General features: G+C 40.4%; 1 protein-coding gene across 1 annotated transcript in view; it reads left to right on the forward strand.

Annotated features, from left to right (window-relative positions):
• The window catches only part of DOK6 (docking protein 6), a 435,375-nt gene that overhangs the window by 274,571 nt on the left and 138,819 nt on the right, over positions 1-21,985 (forward strand). The window contains exon 5 of the mRNA XM_055129136.1: positions 1,632-1,821. Within this exon, the coding sequence (XP_054985111.1) occupies positions 1,632-1,821 (190 nt within the window). The remainder of the gene's footprint in view (positions 1-1,631; positions 1,822-21,985) is intronic.

Here is a 21,985-nt window from a genome sequence, read left to right on the forward strand (position 1 = left end):
TGTTGGACTGAGTTTCATTTATCCTTTTATATGAGATCATGCTCCTTCAATTCGCTACGTGTAATCCCGCTGGAGTGAGACTTGTGCTGGGAATGTGAGTGATATATTTAATACTGAATGTTGATACTTGCCTACACACAGAAATTGTAAGGTTTATGGAATATATGTGATGTAGATAGATGCATAGTCAAACCGATAGGCTTATATTGTAGATAATGAGAAAATGGTCTTCACTTTTCAGCTGTACAATTTATCTGTCTTTTCTCTGGGAAATAAATGTGAACTCCATATTTATGTTAGTCTCCTGGTCAATAATCTAAGAATTTGGGTATAAATATTTCCCAGGTGGAAACTGATTTTCAAGCTGTTCTATTTGCAATTAAATTTAACCCATTTGGAATCTGAAAATTCACTTATAGCATCAGCAGATCTTTTCTCTACAAAGTACATAGGAGGAGTTCTTTCTGTTATTCACACAGTCGCAACCCGGTGCCAGCAAACATTCAGGGTTTAAGGTCATGACATTATGATGGATGATAGCAAATTCTTGAACATATCAATCCTTTCCATCTGCCACTGCACTATTATGCCTTGGAACATAATTAATTCAACAGTACTGTCTTTAAATAACAATTCACAATTGAATTCAAACTCAAGGATGTATCTGCCGGCAAGCCTTAGACTTTTGTCATCATGGCTCATTATTTTTTGTAATCTCTCATTTCTTGTATCATCCTGGTTTCTGAGTGTGCATGTGTGTATGTGTGTGTGCATGTGTGTGTGTGTTTGTGTTTCAACCATACAGTTTATCTATTGCTTACTATTAATGAGGACATGGTGATAGGGATGAGGAATATTTTATAGGAGATTTCATAGGTCAGACCAAGTTCTTAACTTCATGGAACTTATTAAAAAAAAACATTTTTCCGAAATAAAATGCATCTAATGCATTTAAATGGGGGATCAAGGACTGTAGAATTTTGCTGAAATGTCAGAGATACACACACAAAAATTATAAAAGAAGGTTCGTAACCGTTACCTAGTAATTGCAGTGCCAAGGACGGATGTTCCAGGAGTCCCATGCTTTTATTTTGCTCACCAAAACAGTGTCTTCGGTCCTGCAGAAGACGTAGAAGGATTTGACGTGAACACCGTGAATTTGGAAAGGCTGTCTGAGCGTGCATTAAATATTACCTGCCACAAAGATGAAATGGAAGTGTTCTTGCCTAAATCAAACAAATAAGACATTCCATCACAGGACTTGTGTGTGCACGAGGTGCTTAGACTGTGGATAGCAGCATGCAGTAAAACCACTGGGGCTCTTGACCCCGTTAGCTTCAGGTTCTATGTTTCAGAGTTTAAGCACTTCATTCTTACCCTGGAGAATGCGTGCAGCAGAGGTTGTAGATCAGGGAAAGAATGGATTAAGGATTAAGAATAAGTGAATGTGACAGGGGGAGAGGAGTGACTGAGAAGAAAGGGGAACACTGACAAGGTCCTGCTTCTCGGTGAATGTGAAGGTCACTACAGGGAACTGCAACCCTTTGTGAAGCTCCAGTACTAAAGTCTCCCGGCACTACCTAAGCATCCTCCCCTTTTCACTGACCTTTCTCCATCCTTTACCTCTGCAGAACGATTCAATGTGTATCTGATGCCGACACCAAATCTGGATATTTATGGGGAATGCACCATGCAGATCACTCACGAGAATATCTATCTCTGGGATATCCACAATGCCAAGGTCAAACTGGTCATGTGGCCCCTCAGCTCCCTGCGGAGATACGGGCGGGACTCTACGTGGTTCACCTTTGAGTCGGGAAGGTAAGTGTTTGGGCTGTAGCCAAGGCAAGGGTGGGAGGTCTGTGACGGGGTCCCCCTGCCCCTGCATCCCAGGGCATCTGGGCACCCATGAGGGGGAGCGTTCATCACTCACGCAATTATGTTAGGCACTTGCCGATAACTTGAATCAAGTGATGTTAATTTATGAATTTTCGGTTACCTTATTCGAAATAATTTCATACATTGGCATCACTCTAGGTTCGAAAGTGTTTTTAATTATACGACTTATGTTCCCATTTTATTGCAGTACTTTATTTGGGTGTATTCTTACGCAGTAGGATACCAATAACACTTAGGATATTCTTAACGGCATATTTTGTGAGGTTTTCATGAGTAAACAATTTTGTAGTTTTCCATAAAATTGTTTAAATAAAACTTTTTAGGTTTGAGATCATCAATTCAATATTTATTAAACTGTGTATTTAATTTTAATACCATTAGTGAAGTATACAATATTCACTCTAAACGACTGAAGAAATGGAAGTTAATAATTTACAAAAAGCATAACTCAGATTTTAAAGTTAGCAGGTCAAGGCAAAAATATTGGTTTTCTTGATCACAGCATATGCTTGGAATCCAGAAATGTCTGAAATGAATGCTGGTTTTACAATAATTATTCACAGATAGAGTTTAACCATGAACTTCCAACACTAAATATCTTGACATTGAGACCTCTAGGATATTGTCAAGCCAAGATTAGACTTAGGTCTTGGGTTCCACACCCGTGTTGTCTCCTGTGTCAGTTCTCACAGAAAGACCTAAATGATCACATTCTCCATATGAATTTGTCATCTCACGATGTAATTATTATGAGGTTTCGTTATACTTGATAGCACAACTTTAATCTCATAACTCTCATCAAATTGGCAAATGCTCGTTAGAAGTCAGATTATAGTGATAGCTATCTATGGAAAATCATATGTATTTTAAAGTTTTAAGAAGATCGTTTTTAAAACCCCTGAGCTAAAGTAAGTTTGAAAGGTGGAAGCCCTTTTGCAATGGAGTAACATTCTGGTTTCTGACATGCAGATTTCTTAGAGACCCCCAGTGCCATATTTACTTCGTGTTTACAACTCACAAAATTTCTGTCTACCTGATCACCGACAGTGTACATCACATGTGGAACAATTATATGAACCTAAAAATTCTCATAAAAAAGAACATTTTTAAACATGCATACATTTTAAATTGTATGGTTGTGAAAAAGGGAATTGTAGTCTAGAGATTACTGAACTAAAATGGATGATACTTTTTTACTTGAATTGAAAGTTTGTACATATTTATGAAATGGGCGATGATTCATTTTTCTTCAGCTGGCAGCTCAGCCCCACCCTTTTAATTGGCTTTCATTATTTTTTAATATAGATAAATTTATTTAGGCTCTTCCCTCATTTCCAAGGTGGATGTGCAGGAATTTAAATAACTATAATATTTTATATATACTTACACAAAATTTCCACTCAATTTATAGTATCCAAGTAGTTTTTGCCAGTTTCTTATGCCTCAAACTCTTTTAGGGTAATACCCTAGACATCCCAGATTTTAAAGTTGAACATTGTCAACGAAAGTGTCCAACAACTCAATGTAAAACTTGGACTATTCAATAGTAAATAATAATTGGTCTTATATTATTTTAATCATTTTAAGATATGTGGAAAGAAAATAATAAGATCAAAATAGATATAGTCTATTATCCAAGAGGTATTTCTGTTTTGCTTTTGTTCAATTTTGTTGATTTAGAAGGTCATTGTTTGCAGGTATAACTTAAAAAAATATGCCTTTGTATATTAAAAAAAAATCACACTCAGACTCCTATGTACCCTGGGATTTAGAAAGCTAGATTTAGACCACAGCTCTGTAGCTTATGAATAATTTAGCCTGGGCCATTTTACCTCTCTGGCTTTTGGTTTTCTTCTCCATATTAGGAGAATAGTGATCTGTATTTTTTACTGTGTTTGGAGAAGCTGAATTAGAGACTATAAACCAGCAAGAAACAGTAATTGTCACATAATGGGCATGTAAGATCTTATTTACCTACTTTAAGAAATCATACAATTTGTCATTTTCTAGTTTCTGGAAGATGCTTCTACTTAGATATGAAAAACTGTCTTCCTAAAGAACACTTACCATATATTTTTTACCAGAGACACTGGGAACATAGTAAAGATAAACCCAGCAAAAAAAAAAAAAAGTAAGCACTTAATTTCCTATGCTGAAGCCATCATTATGAACTCAGTGTCTAGAAATAGAAATTGGTCTAACTGTCATGAGTCATGAATCTGGGGCCAGGAGCAAATGGACCAGTGAAACAAGACATTGGAGTGCAGATAAGGACAGTGCTGAGTGGCTCTTCCTACCAGCTGATGCTTCTATGGGTTAGTAGGTGCCTACTTCATTGAACTCTCTAATTTACCATGCACAAGTCATGGAATGTGTTTATGCTTCAGTATTATGAAAGCTGGTGGGAAATCAAATTGTAAAGCAATGATATTTGATATGAATCAAATGAAAATGGATATTTTCTATACTCTAAAACATTTCAAGAAATATCTAAGGGAATAAACAACAGAAAGCTACTGAAACTAAAGTGTATTTAGTGAAATGGTAACATAGATGATAAATCTTTCCCGAAAATGTATTTTTGTCTGATAGCAATGGATAATTAAAAGGAAGAGAAATTAAATACCTCTCAATAATGTCATAAAAAATATGAAATGCATATAGGTTGATTTAACCAAATATGGGTTATCCCTACACATTTAAATCACAAAATATGAATGACAGAAATAAAGAAGGCCAAAATATATGGAGATATACACCATGTTCATAAATCGAAAGACTATGTATTGCTTAGATGAAAATCCCTTCTGAATTAGCATAAAGTTTCAATGCAATCCCAATAAAGAACTCAACTCATTTTTCTTCAATAAAAGACAAAAATTGATTGTAACATGTACTTAGAATTGCAGAGGACCTAAAATAGCTAAAAGAATTTTGATGAGAACGCATTTGATGGATTTCCACTGTGCAGCTTGCTCTAAAGCTACAGTCGCCAGATAGTGCAGCCTTCCCATAAGGAAAGATCTAATGAGCACTAGAAAAGAGTGAAGAGTCACAAATAAGCACGTACCAGTAAGGCTAAAACGCACGCCGAGGAAATCCACTCAGGATAGAAGTGGTGATGGGAGAGCTGGATACCACTGAGAGCAAAGTGAACCTCCTCTCCCTCTCCACCGAAGGCTGAGTGGTTGTCTCACCCCGTTCACGTGCTCTAACCGCCTCCTTGGGCATCTGGGGATGAGTGCCTTCTGAGAGCTCAAAGAGCTCAGGAACGTGAGAGTGTGAACTCTTATGCTCTTGGAGAGGTATTAGTGCTCTATAAGAAGAGATTTCCAGAGAGCTGGTCCATCAGCAAGCCAGGAAGGGAGGGACACCTCCCAGAATCCCACCGCGGTGGCATCTTGGCTTTGGACCTCTATCCTCCGAAACCGTGAGAAAAGTAAAGCTGTTTTCTTAAACCTTTTATTTGATACTTGGCTGCAATAGTTCAAGATCCAGTAGGCATTTTATAGCTGTGAAAGAGACAAAGGTGTCTTAACTGTTTATATCTGCTTTTTAAAAAATATGTCAAAGGAAACTAAGAAAGCAAACCACAGAAGGTGAAACCATAACATGTGTCTTTAAAAATGTATATCACTATATCACTGTATCACTATCATCCCTTTGCGCATCAATTTGCTCGAGCGGGCATCAGTAACATCTCCATTGTGAGACTTGTTGTTACTGTTTTAAGCATATTGAATACACCATGGGTAGCTTGCCAGGCTCTGAGGTGCGGGCAGGATACTCTTGGAGGCTTGCTGGGCTCTCCAAGAGGGGAGAAACCAAACCCGGATCGGCTGCATGCAAGGCAAACACCCTACCCACTGTGCTATTGCTCCAGCAAAAAAAAATGTATATACATGTATTATAATCCTAGCAAATTCTTATCACCTAAAAATAGAAGACAAATAGTCCCTTAATAGAAAATTGGGCATTTTATAGTAGAAAACACGCTTGTAGATGATAAGACAGAAAAATCCCTTCACGAGACCCCACACTCTCATCCCTGCCTTACCCCAGTTCCCTCAGGAAGTCTTCATCCCAAACTCAAGCCAGATGGTGATTACAGCATCTGCATATGAAGAGAGTGGAGCTTACCATAATTAGTCCTGAGGAAATATAGATTAAAACCATAGTCAGACTTCTTTTATCACCCCCCTCCGTACCAGAAAATAAAAGACAGGGAAGAAAAGGAAAACAGAAAATGCTGAGTAAACCATATGGACAGGAGTAGGATCAAGCTGGTGGGAATGGGAGAAGGAGTGCGATGTGGAAAGTGGTACTGAGTATTCCAGCCCTGTGTCACGCACTGTAACCCTAACCTACACTACAATAGGGATTTGACTCTTGTGAATAAACAAAAGGAACATGTGGTAGCATTTCAAAAGATGGTTGGGCATTTCTGTATGTACCACTATGTGACAGAAAATTTAACTGCTATATATATACCCACAACCACTGAAAATAATGTATAAATGTGTTTACGTGGAGAAATAAAGCATCTTTTCCATAATAGAAACAGGAAACTCTTCAAATAACCCTTTGATGTAGGTGGGCCCCAAGGGTGGCTCATGTGAAGCGGGGAGGAGAAAGAGGGTCACTTGCTCCCCATCCTCCTCTGCCACCCTCGACCCAGGGTGACTGGATTTTTGTCTCGCCTCGCAGAAAGGAATTTCAGGAGTAGACAAGCAGTGAAATTACACAGTTTTTAATTGGAGGTTTTGAAGGGGGATGGAGGGGGGGCAGAAAGTGGGAGAAAATGGAGAGTCTTGTGCTCAAGAGAGAACCTGGGCTTCCCCAAGGGCAGAGGGACGCCTACACACACCCCAGCATTAGACAGGAAAGCATGAAAGTCCACATCTCAAGAGGGGAGGTGCGGGTGACACATGTGCTCGGGTGACACATGTGCTCAGCCAGTGGGCACAGCAGCACATGGGCTTGGGCCGCATATGTGCGCCCTTCCTTTATTCAAGGTGGCCTTTTCTCGGGGATCTCTTGGTCTGGACTGTTCTGAAGTCTTCTCTGGACTGAACCACTGAAGTTAACCAGATTAAGGGGGAGGTCTGAAGGTCTTCAAAGAATTTCCTTTGTAGGGAGGGCTCCAGTTTCATCGGGGTCCGGTTGCTGGTGCCGGGTGAGGGTCTTTTCAGGCTTAGTTCCTGTTTTTTTGCAAGACTGGCCTCTGCAACTTCAGAGCTCTTGCTTCCCAGGAAATTTACTGCGGTCGCCTGGGGAGGGGCCTTCCCTATCGGCCTGCCCGCCTACATCACCTCAATACGTGAGTGGAGAGACGAATTGTTACATAGCTATGAGAAAATAATCTTCGGACTACCTACCAATGTCAGTCACCAAGGGTGAATCACTGACATGCTCTTCAAAGAGACCTCTACAGCTCCGTTTGTAGAAAATTCACCCAAGGTCAAGACGAATTAACAATGACAATGGGCGAATCTAGAGTTCACTGGGAGTGGTTTGGGACAGGGTGAGACCTCTTGCATGGGGCCATGAAGGAACCTTGCCGGGTGGTGAAAATGTCCTCTATCCTGATATTTGTTTTGGTATTATACGCAAACTATACCCGAATGTTTTTAATATGAAGGAAATATGGGGAGGGGGGCAGTAGGAGCGGATTTCTTATTTTATTCTTATTTTGTATTCTTATGCTGTTTGGAACATTAGTAATGAGCATTTGAGCCTTTATACAATCAACAGTTTCTGGACAAAAGGGCAAATGGGAGGAGCCTCACACACTCTCTGGATGGAACCTTGGAACTTTTCTTCACTGTCAGATTTTTATTCCCATGTGGGTGTAGGTGGGTTGGAAACCTGATTCTTTTTAACCTGAAAGGGTTTTTTACATAGCTTTACATTTTCTCTGTGAATCTCTATTTTCTTTCAGTCTTGAGATTTATTTACATCACATTATGTGATTAAAAGTGAACACAAGCATTTGAACGCTAAGTTGGAAACAATAGCTTAAGATCACCCCTAATTTCTCCATCTTTAGATAAACTGCTCTGGTTTGGTACACTTTTTTCATAAACATTTTGAATTAATATGAAGATGCTGATCCTGTATTTTTTTCCTTAGTAGTATGTGTGGAACTCATTTCTAAGCCCTTTTAAATCAAGAGTCTAAGGACTGTGTGGTATCTGAGCATATGATCATTAATTCAACATTAAAGTGTTTTCTAAATGAACCGTTAGAACAAAAGACACATTGACCATCTGTTGAAAAATGTGCAAATCTCTGATTATTTTCATAGCAGAATCTCTTAAAGAATTACTGGGTAAAAGGGGATGCATGTTTTTGAGATTCTTTACAGTATAGCAAATTGCTTTCAAGGAAAGCAATATCATTCCATACACCCTCTCATGGTGCATAGAGCACGTTTGACCTCATGGCTGTAAGCATTAGAATATGATTTCGATGTTTCTAGTTTAAGAGAGGACTTTTAGTATTCCTGTCGCTCTCATTCACTCTCTATCTTTCTATCTTCATGATTGAAGGGCATCCGTATGTCTTTATGTGTACTATTCATGGGTAATTATTTCCTTCTCCAAATTGTGGGTCTCCTTTGCCCTTAAGTAATTGGATATGGACCAATATGCATCTGTTTATAATTCCAGACATTCTCCCGCCTGTTGACGGGAGCCAAGGGCAGAAAGTATAATTCAAACTTGATGCAGAGAAGTTGGGTGGGGGTGAGGGTGATGAGAAAGGGACAATTTAAAGGACAGCGCTGGCTTAGCCAATCTTATGGAGCTGAAGATATACATTTTCTACATAAGGTATATGAGAGGTTAGCACAGATACTTACTTATATGGCTATATGTGTATTTTCTAGAGAGTAATTAAAGTGGAGATATCGAGAACTCTAATCATTAATCGTAGTTTCCTCTATTTTCATACTTCAAAAATGCTTAGAGAAATTCTACTGTGCTGCTGCAATACCAAAATAAGCAACAGCAGTGGGTCTAGATGATTCTGTATCCCTAGGAAGTCCTCCTGCTCCTCATCCATCAGCCTCAGAGTGAATACACCCAACTGAGGATGACACCGGAAGCTTTCTGTGGGCTTCTCCCCCAGAGAGACGGGGCAGGGAGATGAATTCACAGCCTCATGTCGGCGGAGAGCAATTGCTCTCTCGCCATCGCAATTGTCTGTTTGCATCTTAAGAGGCAAAAACAACCTATTTGCCTCGCCAGCTCATTTTCTATACACAAAAAACTTAAAGCTATCCAGACAGTTGGAGGAAGTCCGTATCTTCTTGATAATGTGCAATTTTATCTTGTGAAAGACAAAACTATTTTTTCAACTGCTGATGTGGCATTTTCACTTCGTATCATCTCATAAATATTGTAAGCAAAAATCAGGAGAAGTTCAGAGTCCTGCACCAGAAAATTTAAGTGAGACCCTAATTTTTTTTATGAATTTTTTTTGTTCAAAACATAATTTCCCTATTCAGCACAATATTGAATGTCAAAAGACCAACAAGCGCCTTGTCTCTGATGATATTGCTTCTATTTAGAAGTCTGGAGAAAAAAATTTTCTTTAAGGGTCGGAACCATCAAACACAACTTACATGTTGTAAACCAGGTCTCAGGGAAAGCCAGTGGAGCTGACGGCTTTGCACTGTTGTGGGGAGTTATGGACGCGTCGTGGGGAGCAGGGAACCCCCTTCTTGGGTTTTTCCTCAGCTGAACAACCAAACAGCACCAGAGAGCCAAGGCAAAAGCAACTTCATAGGCTGCCTATGGAACACTTACATGGCAGTGATTTCTGAAGCAAGCAGGAAGTGGGCCCAGGATAGTCATGCTATTTAAGGGGAGCTGGGGTCTGTTGGGGGGAGATAGAACCTCTCTCACTAGGAGGGATGACTTCGACTCGACTCTGAAGCCAAAAGGCTGAGATTTTCAGACCAAGACACCTTGTTCTTGAAAGCTTCCACTAAACACCTTACCTCCAGAATATTTTATAAGTTAAAAATTCTGAAATATAGGGGCTGGAGCAATAGCACAGAGGGTAAGGCGTTTGCCTTGCACGCGGCCCACCTGGGTTCAATTCCTAGCATCCCATAGGGTCTCCTGAGCACGGCCAGGGATAATTCCTGAGTGCAGAGCCAGGAGTAACCCCTGTGCATCACTGGGTGTGACCTAAAAAGCAAATATATATATATATATATATATATATATATATATATATATATAAAGCATTTGGTTTTTATATATATATTTGCTTTTATATATTTGCATATTTTGATATATATATCAAAAATATCAAAAAATACAATTCAACCAAACGCTTTCTAATATGAGACAGTCCCATTTTGGTTTTGTGTTTTATATATACATATGTATTTTATTGAATAACCATGAGATACACAGTCACCAAGTTGTTCACGATTGAGTTTCAGTCATGTTTCACACCCATCCCTTTACCAGTGCACATTTCCCACTGCCAACGTCCCCGGCTTCCCTCCTGCCACTTCCCCACACCCTGCTCCCTTACTCACTTTCTCTCTCTCTCTCTCACACACACACTCTCTCTCTCACTCTCTATCTCTCCTTTTAGACAATACTGTTACTAAAAAGGTATCATGTCTATCCCTTTGCCTCCTTTCAGCACCTACTTCTTGTCCAGAAGAATCATTTCCAGTTATCATTGTCACAGTGGTCCCTTCTTCGCCCTGGCTGCTCTTCCCTCCCACTCTGTGGCAAGCTTCCTACCATAAACCAGTCCCCCCAGCTCTTGTTTATATAGCTTTCAGTATTATTTATACACTGTGTTGTTAGTTTGTTTTGTTTTTATATCCCACAAATGAGCGCAATCATTCTATGTCTGTCCCTCTCCCTCTGACTCATTTCACTCAGCATGATGCTCTCCATGGCCATCCATGTATAAACAAACTTCATGACTTCATTTTTCCTAACAGCTGTGTAGTGTTCCGTTGTGTCGATGTCCCATAGTTTCTTTACCCACTTCTCTGTTCTTGGGCACTTGGGTGGTTTCCAGATTCTGGCTATTGTGAGTAATGCTGCGATGAACATAAGGTACAGATGGCTTTTCTGCTGTGTGCTTTGGGGTCACTAGGGGATATTCCAAGAGCAGCATTGCTGGGTCACATGAAAGCTCAATTTCTAGAGCCCTAGTTTGTTTTATTTTGTTTTGGTTATCTTTGCCTCTGGTGTTAAATCATTGAAGACTATTCTAAGATCTGTTTTCTGGAGGGTTTGCTTCTGGTTTTTTTTTTTAATGTATTTTATAGATTATGGTTTAATCTTGATGTCTTTAATCCTTTTTGAGTTTACTTTTGTGACTGGTGTGAGATACAATTCTAGCTTCATTTTTTTAACATGCATAGTGTTCCAGTTTTCCCAGCACCATTTGTTGATAAGACTTAGCTTGCTGCATTTAATTTACTTAGTTCCTTTGTCTAAATAAACTATCCATAAATTTTAGAATTTGTCTATGAAGTATCATATCTGTTCCATCAGCCTGTGAATCTATCCTTATTTCAGTGCCCACTGTTCTGATTACAATAACATCATAGTAGAATTCAGCGATCAGGCATGAAATACTACTCATCTTTTTTTTTTCTCCGAGTTGCTTTGGATATTTGGGGAATCTTATGGTTCCATGGAAATTTCATCAGACTTTGTTCAAGTCCTTGAAGATTGACTTTGGGATTTTGACAGGGGTTGCGTTGAATCCATGTAAAGTTTTGGGTAAGAGAGTCATTTCGACAATATTAATTATTCCACTTCTGGAATATTTTTCCCATTTCCTTCTCTGTCTCTTTCCATAGCACTCTACTTTTTTCTATATAAGTCCTTCACCTTCTTTGTTCAGTTGATTTCTAGGTATTAGATGTTTTGGGGTGCAATTGTTTTAAATTTTTATTGAATCACCGTGAGATGCAGTGACAAAGCTTTCATGTTTGAGTTTCATTCATACAATAATTGAACACCCATCCCTCCACCAGTGCACATTCTCCACCACCAATGTCCCCCGTATGCCCCCACACTCCACCCCTCTCCCTACCTCTAAAGCAGACAATTCCCCCCATATTCTCTCTATACTTTTGGGAGGGATGCAATTCTGGATAGGGTAGTCTTTTATAGTTCTTCCTTGGTCTAGTTCATTATTTTTATACAGAAATGCTTTCGGGTTTCATTTGTTAATTTTGTAGACCATCGCCTTGCTGTATTGGTTTATTGTTTCTAGGAGCTTTGTGGTGGATTCCTTAGAGTTTTCCATGTATATTTTCATGTCATCTTCAAATAATGGTAGTTTTTTCTTCTTCTCTTTAAGTTTGAATCCCTTTGATGTACTTTTCTTGTCTAATTGCTGTGCCAAGATTTTCCAAAACAATATTAAATAAAAGTGGAGAATGTGGATATCCTTACCTTGTGTCTGATCTCAGGGGAAAGGCTCAGTTTTTCACTGCTGAGTATGATATTTACTGTAGGTTCATTGTAAATGACCATTACTACTTCTGTTTACTTGTTTCAGTAATAAAGCAAGATAGCTTCTATTGAACAAAACTTACTTAGGAAAATGTGAAGTGTAGGGCCAGAGAGATAGTTCAGAAGCGCCTTGCATGTAGCCAACCCGGGTTTGATATCTGCCAACTCAATATTTTACTCTGAGCCTGATAAAAATTATTCCTGAGCACAGAGTCAGGAGTAAATCCTGAGTACTATCTGATATGCCCATTCCAGCTCAAAATAAAATTAAAATGTGAGAAGAGAGAGAGACGTGTTCTTGAAATATGTGTTCAAGAATGGAAAAAGGAGAGAGTGAGAAAGAGAAAGAGAGAGAGATTGAACAGAGAAGAGAGTCTTGGAAGAGCAGACCAACCATTACTATTTTGAGGCATGTTCCTTCTTTATCCACCTTGAGATTTTTATAATGAATTGATTGGATCTTTTGCCTGGGAAAAGAAACTCAAACGAAATTTTTTTTAAAAAAATACTTTACTGAATGGGAAAAATATTTGCATGAACTACATCTAATAAAGGGCTAATACCCAAGATTTATAAAGCACTCATAAAATTCAAAAGCTAAAAAATCCACTACTTCCATCCAAATTGGGGAGAAGAGATCAACAGATGAGCAGGTCTTCAGCGAAGATGTTCAGATGTACAGGAGGCATTTGAAAAAGTGTTCAGAGTCACTTATGAGTAGAGAAATGCAAACCAAATCAATGAGATATCTCACATCACCGAAAATGACATATAGCAAAAAGATTAGAAACAGGGATGTGATGAGAAGGGAAACTTCATTCTCCATCGGTGGAATTCTCCTCTAGGTCATCCATTGCAGAAAGCAATATAAAGATCTCCCAATTAAGCTGGAAAGGTGGAAGTGTTGGGATATATTTTTATTCTATGTTTATTTCTCATAATCTAATTTCTTATGTGCCAAAAATAAAATTAATTTCCAAATATTCCAATAATGTATTCAGGAATACTAAATGCCCAGAGGAACGGTTTCCCTCTGAACTGCTACGTGAAGCTGAGATGTCAGAAAAACTCTTTATGATGAAAAAACACTTTTTTTTTCTTTTTGGGTCACACCTAGCAATGCATAGGGGTCACTCCTGGTTCATGCACTCAGGAATCACCCCTGGCAGTGCTCAGGGGACCATATGGGATGCTGGGATTTGAACCCGGGTCAGCTGCGTGCAAGGCAAACAAACGCCCTACCCACTGTGCTATCACTCCAGCCCCCAAAAAAAACACTTTTTTTAAACATTTTGTACCTCTTCTGATCTGTTTTTATTTATCATCATCCACATTATTTAATTTTGTAAACTTACAATTTTTGAAAAATTCAAATGATTAAGAAGCTGTAATTGAATAATAAATGGTTAAAATCTAAGCACACAAAATATTGAGAGAAAATACAAGAATAAATAAAATATTCAAAGCAGCTGCTTTTGACACAATTTCTATTTTCTACACCGCATGCAATGTATTTTTTCTTTGCTCTTTTGCTGATGCTATAAAAAGGCTCTAAGTAAATATTTTTAATTTGGTGAAATATCAAGGTCTAGTTTTAAATGCATACATTGAATCAATTTCCATCATCATCACTTGTATATAAAATGCTGTGAGTCTGTAACATAAAGACACTGATGAAGTCACAATCTTTATCTAGAATTTAGTCAACAAGAAGGAAAGAAACTAATCTCATAAATGCAAAATCAGCAGTTACTTTGATTTTCTCCCTATATTTTTTCTTGTGATAGTTTTTACATTTTTGTCCCCCACAAAAAGAAATAGATTAGTTAAAGGCACAGTACCAATTTTTCCATAGAAAACTATTGTCATTAAAAACGTATATGAAAAAATTAATTTTTAAGTGAGAGTCTATTCAGTTGGTTAAATAAAAACTAAAATATGGTCATGGGTTGGTGAGTTTGACAGGACAAGGGCTACTTACGAAGTAATCACTCCACACTGCATTCCTTCTGGCTTGCTACTGGGATTCTTGCCTTTCATGTGTCAGAATCATGTGGTTTCCAAAACCATTCAAACACCTGAACCATGCATGTCTGTATGCCTGGGACTTCAGGTTTGTTTAATCCCCAGCACTGGGGAGAAGAATGGTCAAAACAAACAAACAAACAAATATATACATATATATACATATATATACATATATATTTATATGACTGTATCACTGTATCACTGTCTTCCCATTGTTCATCGTTTTACTCAAGCGGGCACCAGTAACGTCTCTATTACACTCAGCTCTGAGTTTTTAGCAGCCTCTTCTTACTCTTCTTTCCCAACGATTGGAGGCTCTTTCAGGGTCAAGGAAATGAGACCTATCATTACTGTTTTGGGCATATCAAATACGCCACGGGGAACTTGCCAGGCTCTGCCATGCAGGCAGGATACTCTCGGTAGCTTGCCGGGCTCTCTGAGAGGTATGCATATATCTGTTACTGTATTTGGGATATGAATACACCATGGGGAGCTTGCAAGGCACTCCCGTGCGGGCATAGACTCTTGGTGGCTTGTCAGGTTCTCCAAGAGGGAGAACAATGTCGCTTCCAGGAGCTTGGTTTCGTAGTCTCTGGATGTTGGCCGTTGGTGGGATTACATGGCGCCGGGGGCAGTTTGAGAGTGTGGCTGCCAAGCTACTGGAAAACGGGGGGTCTGGATGGAGAAGGCCCAGTCCCAGTCCGAACAGGCTTGGAGATCTCAGCCCCGGGTCCCGCACACCTGGGTTCCTCTGCTGTTCCCTTCATGCCTGAGAGACACTATTTATATGACAAAGAGTGAATATACATTATATATATACACACACACATATATATATACATATATATATATATTTGAACCAAAATCACAAAATCATCTGGAGTGGCACATTAAGTCCCTTTGAAAATTCCTTTTAAATATTTCCTACATCGTCTCAGACACTGAGTCAGACAGAAATGACCCCTTCCCCAGAGCCCCTTTGTATATATTTGCTGAAATCAAATCAAAGTATTTGCTGAAATAGTCCCTGTTCTGTAATTACACTCGGCCTATCATTGTACAAATTCCTCACCGACTGTTTTGTTTTTTTAATAAAAGAATATTAGTTTCTTCGGAGTAAGGGGTGGGCTGTGAACCCCTCTATTGTCCTGTATGCTCATGGTGGGTGTGTAAAAATGGGTGTTTACTGAATTTAATCATGGCTGGTGTTTGGGTGACATGGGGAAATTTTCCAAGGCCTGTAATGTTTTGAAGCGTATGATTTCATTATATTTTCCCATGAGCGATGAAGACAGTCAGAGAAGAAAATACATTAAACAAGCTTTCATGGTTCAGAAAGAAATAGGCTTAGAAAGACGACAACAATGGGGAAGAAGTCCCTGACGCCTGAGCTGCAAGGCTCACGCCATTGCCTCTTCTCGTGCCTGGGGGTGAGGGAACAGTGCTGTGATGCTGATCTCCAAATGAGCCTGTCTTCACAGCGCCGCATGTTGAAATGTATCCCAAAGGTGCTGATATTACGAATTGGGGCTATTAGAAGGCCACTAACTCATGAAGCTGGAGTGCTCACAAAGAAATTCTCACCACTGTGAAAAAGACCTAGGAGTTGCCGTAGCCTGTGTTCTAACGCATGTGGCTACCCACCCTGTTTTTATGAAACTCTGAGCCTTGTTAGGGTGTTCGGTAGTAAGAGATCACACAAGGTGAAGTTCCCATCTGTGTTGACTTTCCTGCTGCCTAGAAGATAAAGATGCAGTAATTTTTTGATATGGTCTAAAAATCTCTGCTCCCTCTTAGCATTCTCTGCATTTCTTACAAACTCTCTGCCTCCTTCCTGCTTCTTACTGCAAGTCTAGCAGCTGAAAGTAACTAACAAAGACATCTACACATGGTCCAGGTGGCAAAGGCCCTTTCACCTTTGCCTGAATAATTTTAATTCCTTTCTTAGGGTTCTGGTTGCAGCTGTCTCCCTTGTAAATCTTTCCTGCCCACCGCCAACTTGACTTTGTTGTCTTATGATCTAGAAAACAAACGATGTTCCTGAAATATATATATCTGCTCCTTTATACTTCTGAGAATCCAGTACGGTCGGGGGGAATAATGAAGAGTTCCAACAAAGACGCCAAAGGAAAAATGACAAACGCATCTGGGTTTTTGAAGTACATTTTATGCTGGTTGTCCAGGATCGGTACCCAGAACCCAAGAAGACTAGCATGAGTGAGAAATTTCTGTTGTATTGAAGCCCCTGAGATTTCCTTTGCTATTTAAGACTACATTTTTTTGATCCTGGTGGATGTTAGTAATAGGAGTCATGCAGAAACAAATAGCCTTAAGCTCAGTAGCAATGAAAGGGTGACTGGATAAAAGATCAAGGACGTAAGAACTGAGAAATAGTGTAAACCCGGAGAGACGTGGGCTCAAGAGTGCCTCCTGGGAAAATGTGATAATTCGGTAGGCCAGTCAAATAGCTCAGGAGTCCAGAATGTAAGAACAAATATAAATTTTAAAAGGTTGAAATTTTCCCTTTGAGAATAAGCATCAGAACAGAGAAAAGAAATTTCCTCCCATCCCATTCCCAACACACACACACACACACACACACACACACACACCTTATTGTGACAAATACTCTCTTTTCTCTTTTAAGTAGTCATAAGTTCACTGGAAAACTAAATCCTAACTCATTAAGCTTAGGGCAAATGCAGTTGTAGGGTTTAGGATCTAGGTCTGTATTTCTTAGGACCCAGGACCCACATCCTGACAGGGGAAGGGGCTCTGACTTCCAGGAAACTGCCCCTTAGAGAGGTGAGTATTTTCCCACCGAGGCACAGAGCCAATTTGTCCGTGATAGCCAGAGCCATCAAAAGGTGAATCTGGAAGGAACTAGTAGGGGCAGGGACTGTCCGGTCCTCCTCTTTAAAGTGCATCCTTGTTCACTGTGCAGACAGGCAGGTGTGGACCCTCTTCCTGTCTCTGCGTCGTTCCTCCCGGCCCGGGACGCATCTCAGTTCTCGCTTCATTCCTGCTCAGCGATGGCCGTGTTTGTGTCCTGGCTTTGCGGCGAGGGCTTCAGCCTGGAAAGGAGAGTGCGTCTCCTTCTGTTTCTCAGCAGCAGCTCGGAGTTGGAAAACAAAACGTGGACAGTGTCTGTCAGCTGTCAAAGCGTTCCGGACAAGGAGCTTGCGTGAGGGAAACATGGAGAATTTGCAAGGCAAAGCATCAGAGATTTTAAAACTTCACAATCTTACAAAACTGCAAAGGACAGTTGTGCTGTTTTGGAAGAACCAGAAAGAAGATTTAAAAGTTAAGAGCCTCAGGACAAAGAGAAGATTATGTGTATCTCACCTGTTTACTAACCCCCTCAGCTGATTAAGGTGTGGCCAGGTAAAAGGCTGCTTAAGGAGCCGGTTGCCCAATGTAATCTTTTAATTAGATAAAATAGCCTACGGTGAGGAATTGATTGCATGGTGCTTCTATAAACTTGACAAAGTTAAGGTAGCGCCATTAAATCCAAAAGGTGTGTGGAAGCAAATATTTACCACACCTAGGAGAAGAGTGTCTTAAAAAACATACCCTAAAAATAGCGCACATTGCCCTTGGTCACACCATCAACTAGAATACACACAGGACTAGTTTGCACAAAGTTTTATTGTGGGGGCGATCCCTAGTTTTAAAATGCAATGACCTATTTATAGGACATTAAGGTACAATTTGCAGGGCAGAGTGGGTTGACAAACATCAAGTTTCAAGGGCAACATTTTCCCAATATCCAGCTGGGATACAGCCAAGGGACAGAAGGGAACGAAGAATCGTCCTCGGACAGGGTAGAGAGGACAACAGTGGAGAAGATTCTCTGAAGGAGCAGAAAGAGGTCAGGGATAAGCCCCGCTGTCCTTTGAATTTAGCGGCCTGTCCCATCTTCCCTAAGTCACTTCCTTCTTTGTTCAAAGAGGGCTGAGCCCTAAGCTTCCTCAGGACCCATTCTTCACTGGGTAGCACTGTCTCACTGTCATCCCATTGTTCATGGATTTGCTCGAGCGGGCACCAGTAACGTCTCCATTGTGAGACTTTTTGTTACTGGTTTTGGCATATCGAATACACCATGGATAGCTTGCCAGGCTCTGTCATGCAGCTGGGATACTCTCGGTAGCTTGCTGGGATTTCCGAGAGGGATGGATGAATGAATTCAAGTCAGCCGCATGCAAGGCAAACTCCCGACCCGATGTGCTATTGCTCCAGTCCTACTCTTCATTGGGTAGGAGTAGGAAAAGGCAAACGAATTCTGGTGTGGCTCCTTCTTGTGGCACCATGGGACATTGTCTCTGCAACTATGGACATCACACATCACCTGCAGATTCAGGCCTTTGAATCAGAATCCATGGTTGCATGAACTGGTTTTTTATTTATCTCCCTTAAGGAAGTGGTGACGGCTTAGGGGAAAGAAGAAAGAAAAGGAATCTTTGCTGATTGAAAGAGAGATGGCTGTGGCAGAGACAGACCCCCTCCCCTCATCCCATATTGTCCTACTCCCTTGTAGGACAATGCTATGGACCGTGGGTTATTAAGAAATCATACGCTTGCTTCTGTGTCTGCATGCTCATATGTCTTTTATGATTCAACAACAGCAGCTCTGAAAAAACACTGTCAACTGGGGGACTTAAGCAAAAGGCATTTATTTCTCGCGGGTCCAGAGGCTGAGAAGTTCAGGATTGAGGTGTCAGCTGATTTGGCCCTCTGGGGATTCGGAAAGAGCTGCCTTCTCACAGAGGACAGAGGGAAGGGAAGCAAGCTCTAAGGTGTCCCTTCTAACACAGGTCTCAAGATATAAGGTCTCTTATTGAGCCAGAGCGATAGTGCAGCGGGTAGGGCATTTGCCTTGCACGCAGCCAACCTGAGCTCTAATCCCTGGCATCCCATGTGGTCCCTGAAGCACCACCAGGACTAATTCCTGAGTGCAGAGCCAGGAGTAACCCCTGAGCATCACTGGGTGTGACCCAAAAAAGAAAAAAAAAAAAGGATCTCTTATTGAATAAGAGATCCCTCCTGTAACCTCATTCGAACGTAACAGCCTGTGAATAGACCCTGTTTCCGGTTGCAGTTGCATTCGGGATTGAGAGTTCAACACAGATTTCGACCTGGGGACAGAGCACAGTCCAGTGCGTGTATGTCGGAGCATCTCCAGTGCTCATCTCTGTGCAGCCGAAGTGGTCTTGTGGTGTACAGATGTCAAGCTTCGTAACGGCCAACACGGAGGGTTCTCAATCCAGCTCTTCAGAACGGTATAACACGTTGCTTTAGTGAGAAGCAAGCCTTCCTTGTAGTAAGCCATGAAGCTTGAAGTTGGCATTCTTATTTAAAATTTTGTGGCGTGCAGCTTATTTTCCCACATAAAACCCTCCAGTGATTTTAAGTCACTCACTAAATCACTTTTATTAGAAGTATCATCCATATTATCATGTCATATAATTATATCGTAATCATCACCCAGTTCCTCCCTCCACAAGTACCGTATCAGTTCGTTAAGGACAGGGGTTCTATTTCAACTATCTCTATAACTCTACTCCTTAAGGAAGTGTTTGAATATTGACAGCACCCCAGAAAATAGTTTTTAGTGTCAGAAAATATTTAAACCATAATGTTTAGTAGAGTTTTAGTTGTGTGTTCTAATAAAAAGGAAAGCTCTCCTCAGAAAATTTGTACTAAGATTGCAGCACTGACGCACTGTCGTCCTGTTGTTCATCGATTTGCTCGAGCAGGCACCAGTAACAGCTTGCCGGGCTGTCCGAGAGGGACAGAGGAATCGAACCCGGGTCGGCCATGTGCAAGGCAAACGCCCTACCCACTGTGCTATCGCTCCTGTCCATCAGTACTAGGGTTATATATAATATTTAAAAATCACACATCTATGTAAACTCTTTCTTTAATTCCAAAGAAGTTATACCAAGACAAAGCCTTTTAGGAATTTAGTGCTTTTTTTTTTCTCCCTGTGTTTAATTTGGTAAATCTCTTGCTTCTATAATACTAGGACTAATTTTTCCCCCTAGGATAAAGCATTAATTAAATGACTTAGGAAACTGTTTTTATCAAGAAATGGAAGCTCTGATCTTAATTTTTGCTCCATTAACTTTAAAGTTCAATACATTTTTATTGAACCCGCACATACTTTAATGTGAATTGCTTTTCATTAATTGGCCTATCGGGACCCCGATGACAGCTTTGGCCTTCCTTTTAGGTTTTTTATTCTCCTTTAGAAAGTTCCTAAACTTTTGTAATAGTCATTAAATCAAGGATGATGGCTCGAGTCAAGGGGATAAAACTCAGTGGAGAGAGATGTGAAGTTGGAGTTTGATCTCTTCTCTGCAGCAATCACACCCGTGAGATTCTCTCTCGGGGGAAGCAGCTCCCAGCTGACTTTATAGAACAATTGAGACGTTTGCTTATTAATTAGTGATCCATTCACCCGAAACATGCGTAGGCTTCCCCATTCTCACTTTGGATGTCTTCGGTTACTCGCACGACACCTCCCACTGCAGGGCCTGACTCGGCCATTGCCTCTGAGTGCTGGATATCACACATTGCCACGGTGTGCACGCATGCAGCTTGGTCAGCGGTTGTCCTGGAAACACACACTTCCCTCACGTCAACTAAGCTCTGTGGAGTGTCAGCGTCTCCTGTCTTGGCTTTACTTCAACACCAGCATTGCTTACAGCTAAACTGCAACGTTTGTCAAGGGACCTGCTAGGGACAGTTGGAGAAAGAACAAGACTCGGGGCTGCTGAGCCTCTGATAAGCCCCTTCTGTAGGTAGCGTCTGTGTCTTTGAGGGAAAAGGTCGCAGAATACGTGGCCGTTGTTTAGAAGAAAAACTTAGCATCAGCACTACCATACTACTTAATGAAGAGATGTGCAACACTTTTATTCAGGAGGGCAAAGGAGACGACGTTGGGAGCTAAACAGGCAGCGCGATAACTCGATGGGCTAAGAAGAGTTGAACTCTGAATGTGGGAAAGACTGCAAGACTGACTGACTTTATCATGTATGCTTGGCTCTGTACGCGCTACTGCATGGAATACTGGTTCTTGCCTTCATGATTTAGACACGACAGTAATAAAATAGGCAGATTTGTATAAAGATATACATCATATGTTGATGTGCTCTGTGAAGGACAAGAACACAGGAAAAGTATAGGTATGCGGTGATTCTGCTTCATGAAGTGGCTCAAAAAGATCACTTCTTAAAAATGATGGTGAGGAAGAACTTTTGTAGGCTTTTATGTGAGAATTAACATTCTTGGCAGAGGGAGTTTAAATCAGGGCCAAGAGCTATATTTTCTAGCATAGCTAAAGATTGGAAAGAGGAGAATGATAAGGAAGTTCTAAAAAATGACATTAGTTAAGTACTGTGGGACCACTAAGAAGCATTTCTGAAACCATAGTTTTAAAGACTTTAGTTTTTACTTTGACTGGAAGGGAACCCATTGCAGTGATATGTCAGAGCTAATGCATGCTCAGTGATTCTATCCAAGGGGTTATCCCAGAGATTATACAA

The sequence above is a fragment of the Sorex araneus genome, chromosome 2 (assembly GCF_027595985.1).
Source record: "Sorex araneus isolate mSorAra2 chromosome 2, mSorAra2.pri, whole genome shotgun sequence".
Taxonomy (NCBI): domain Eukaryota; kingdom Metazoa; phylum Chordata; class Mammalia; order Eulipotyphla; family Soricidae; genus Sorex; species Sorex araneus.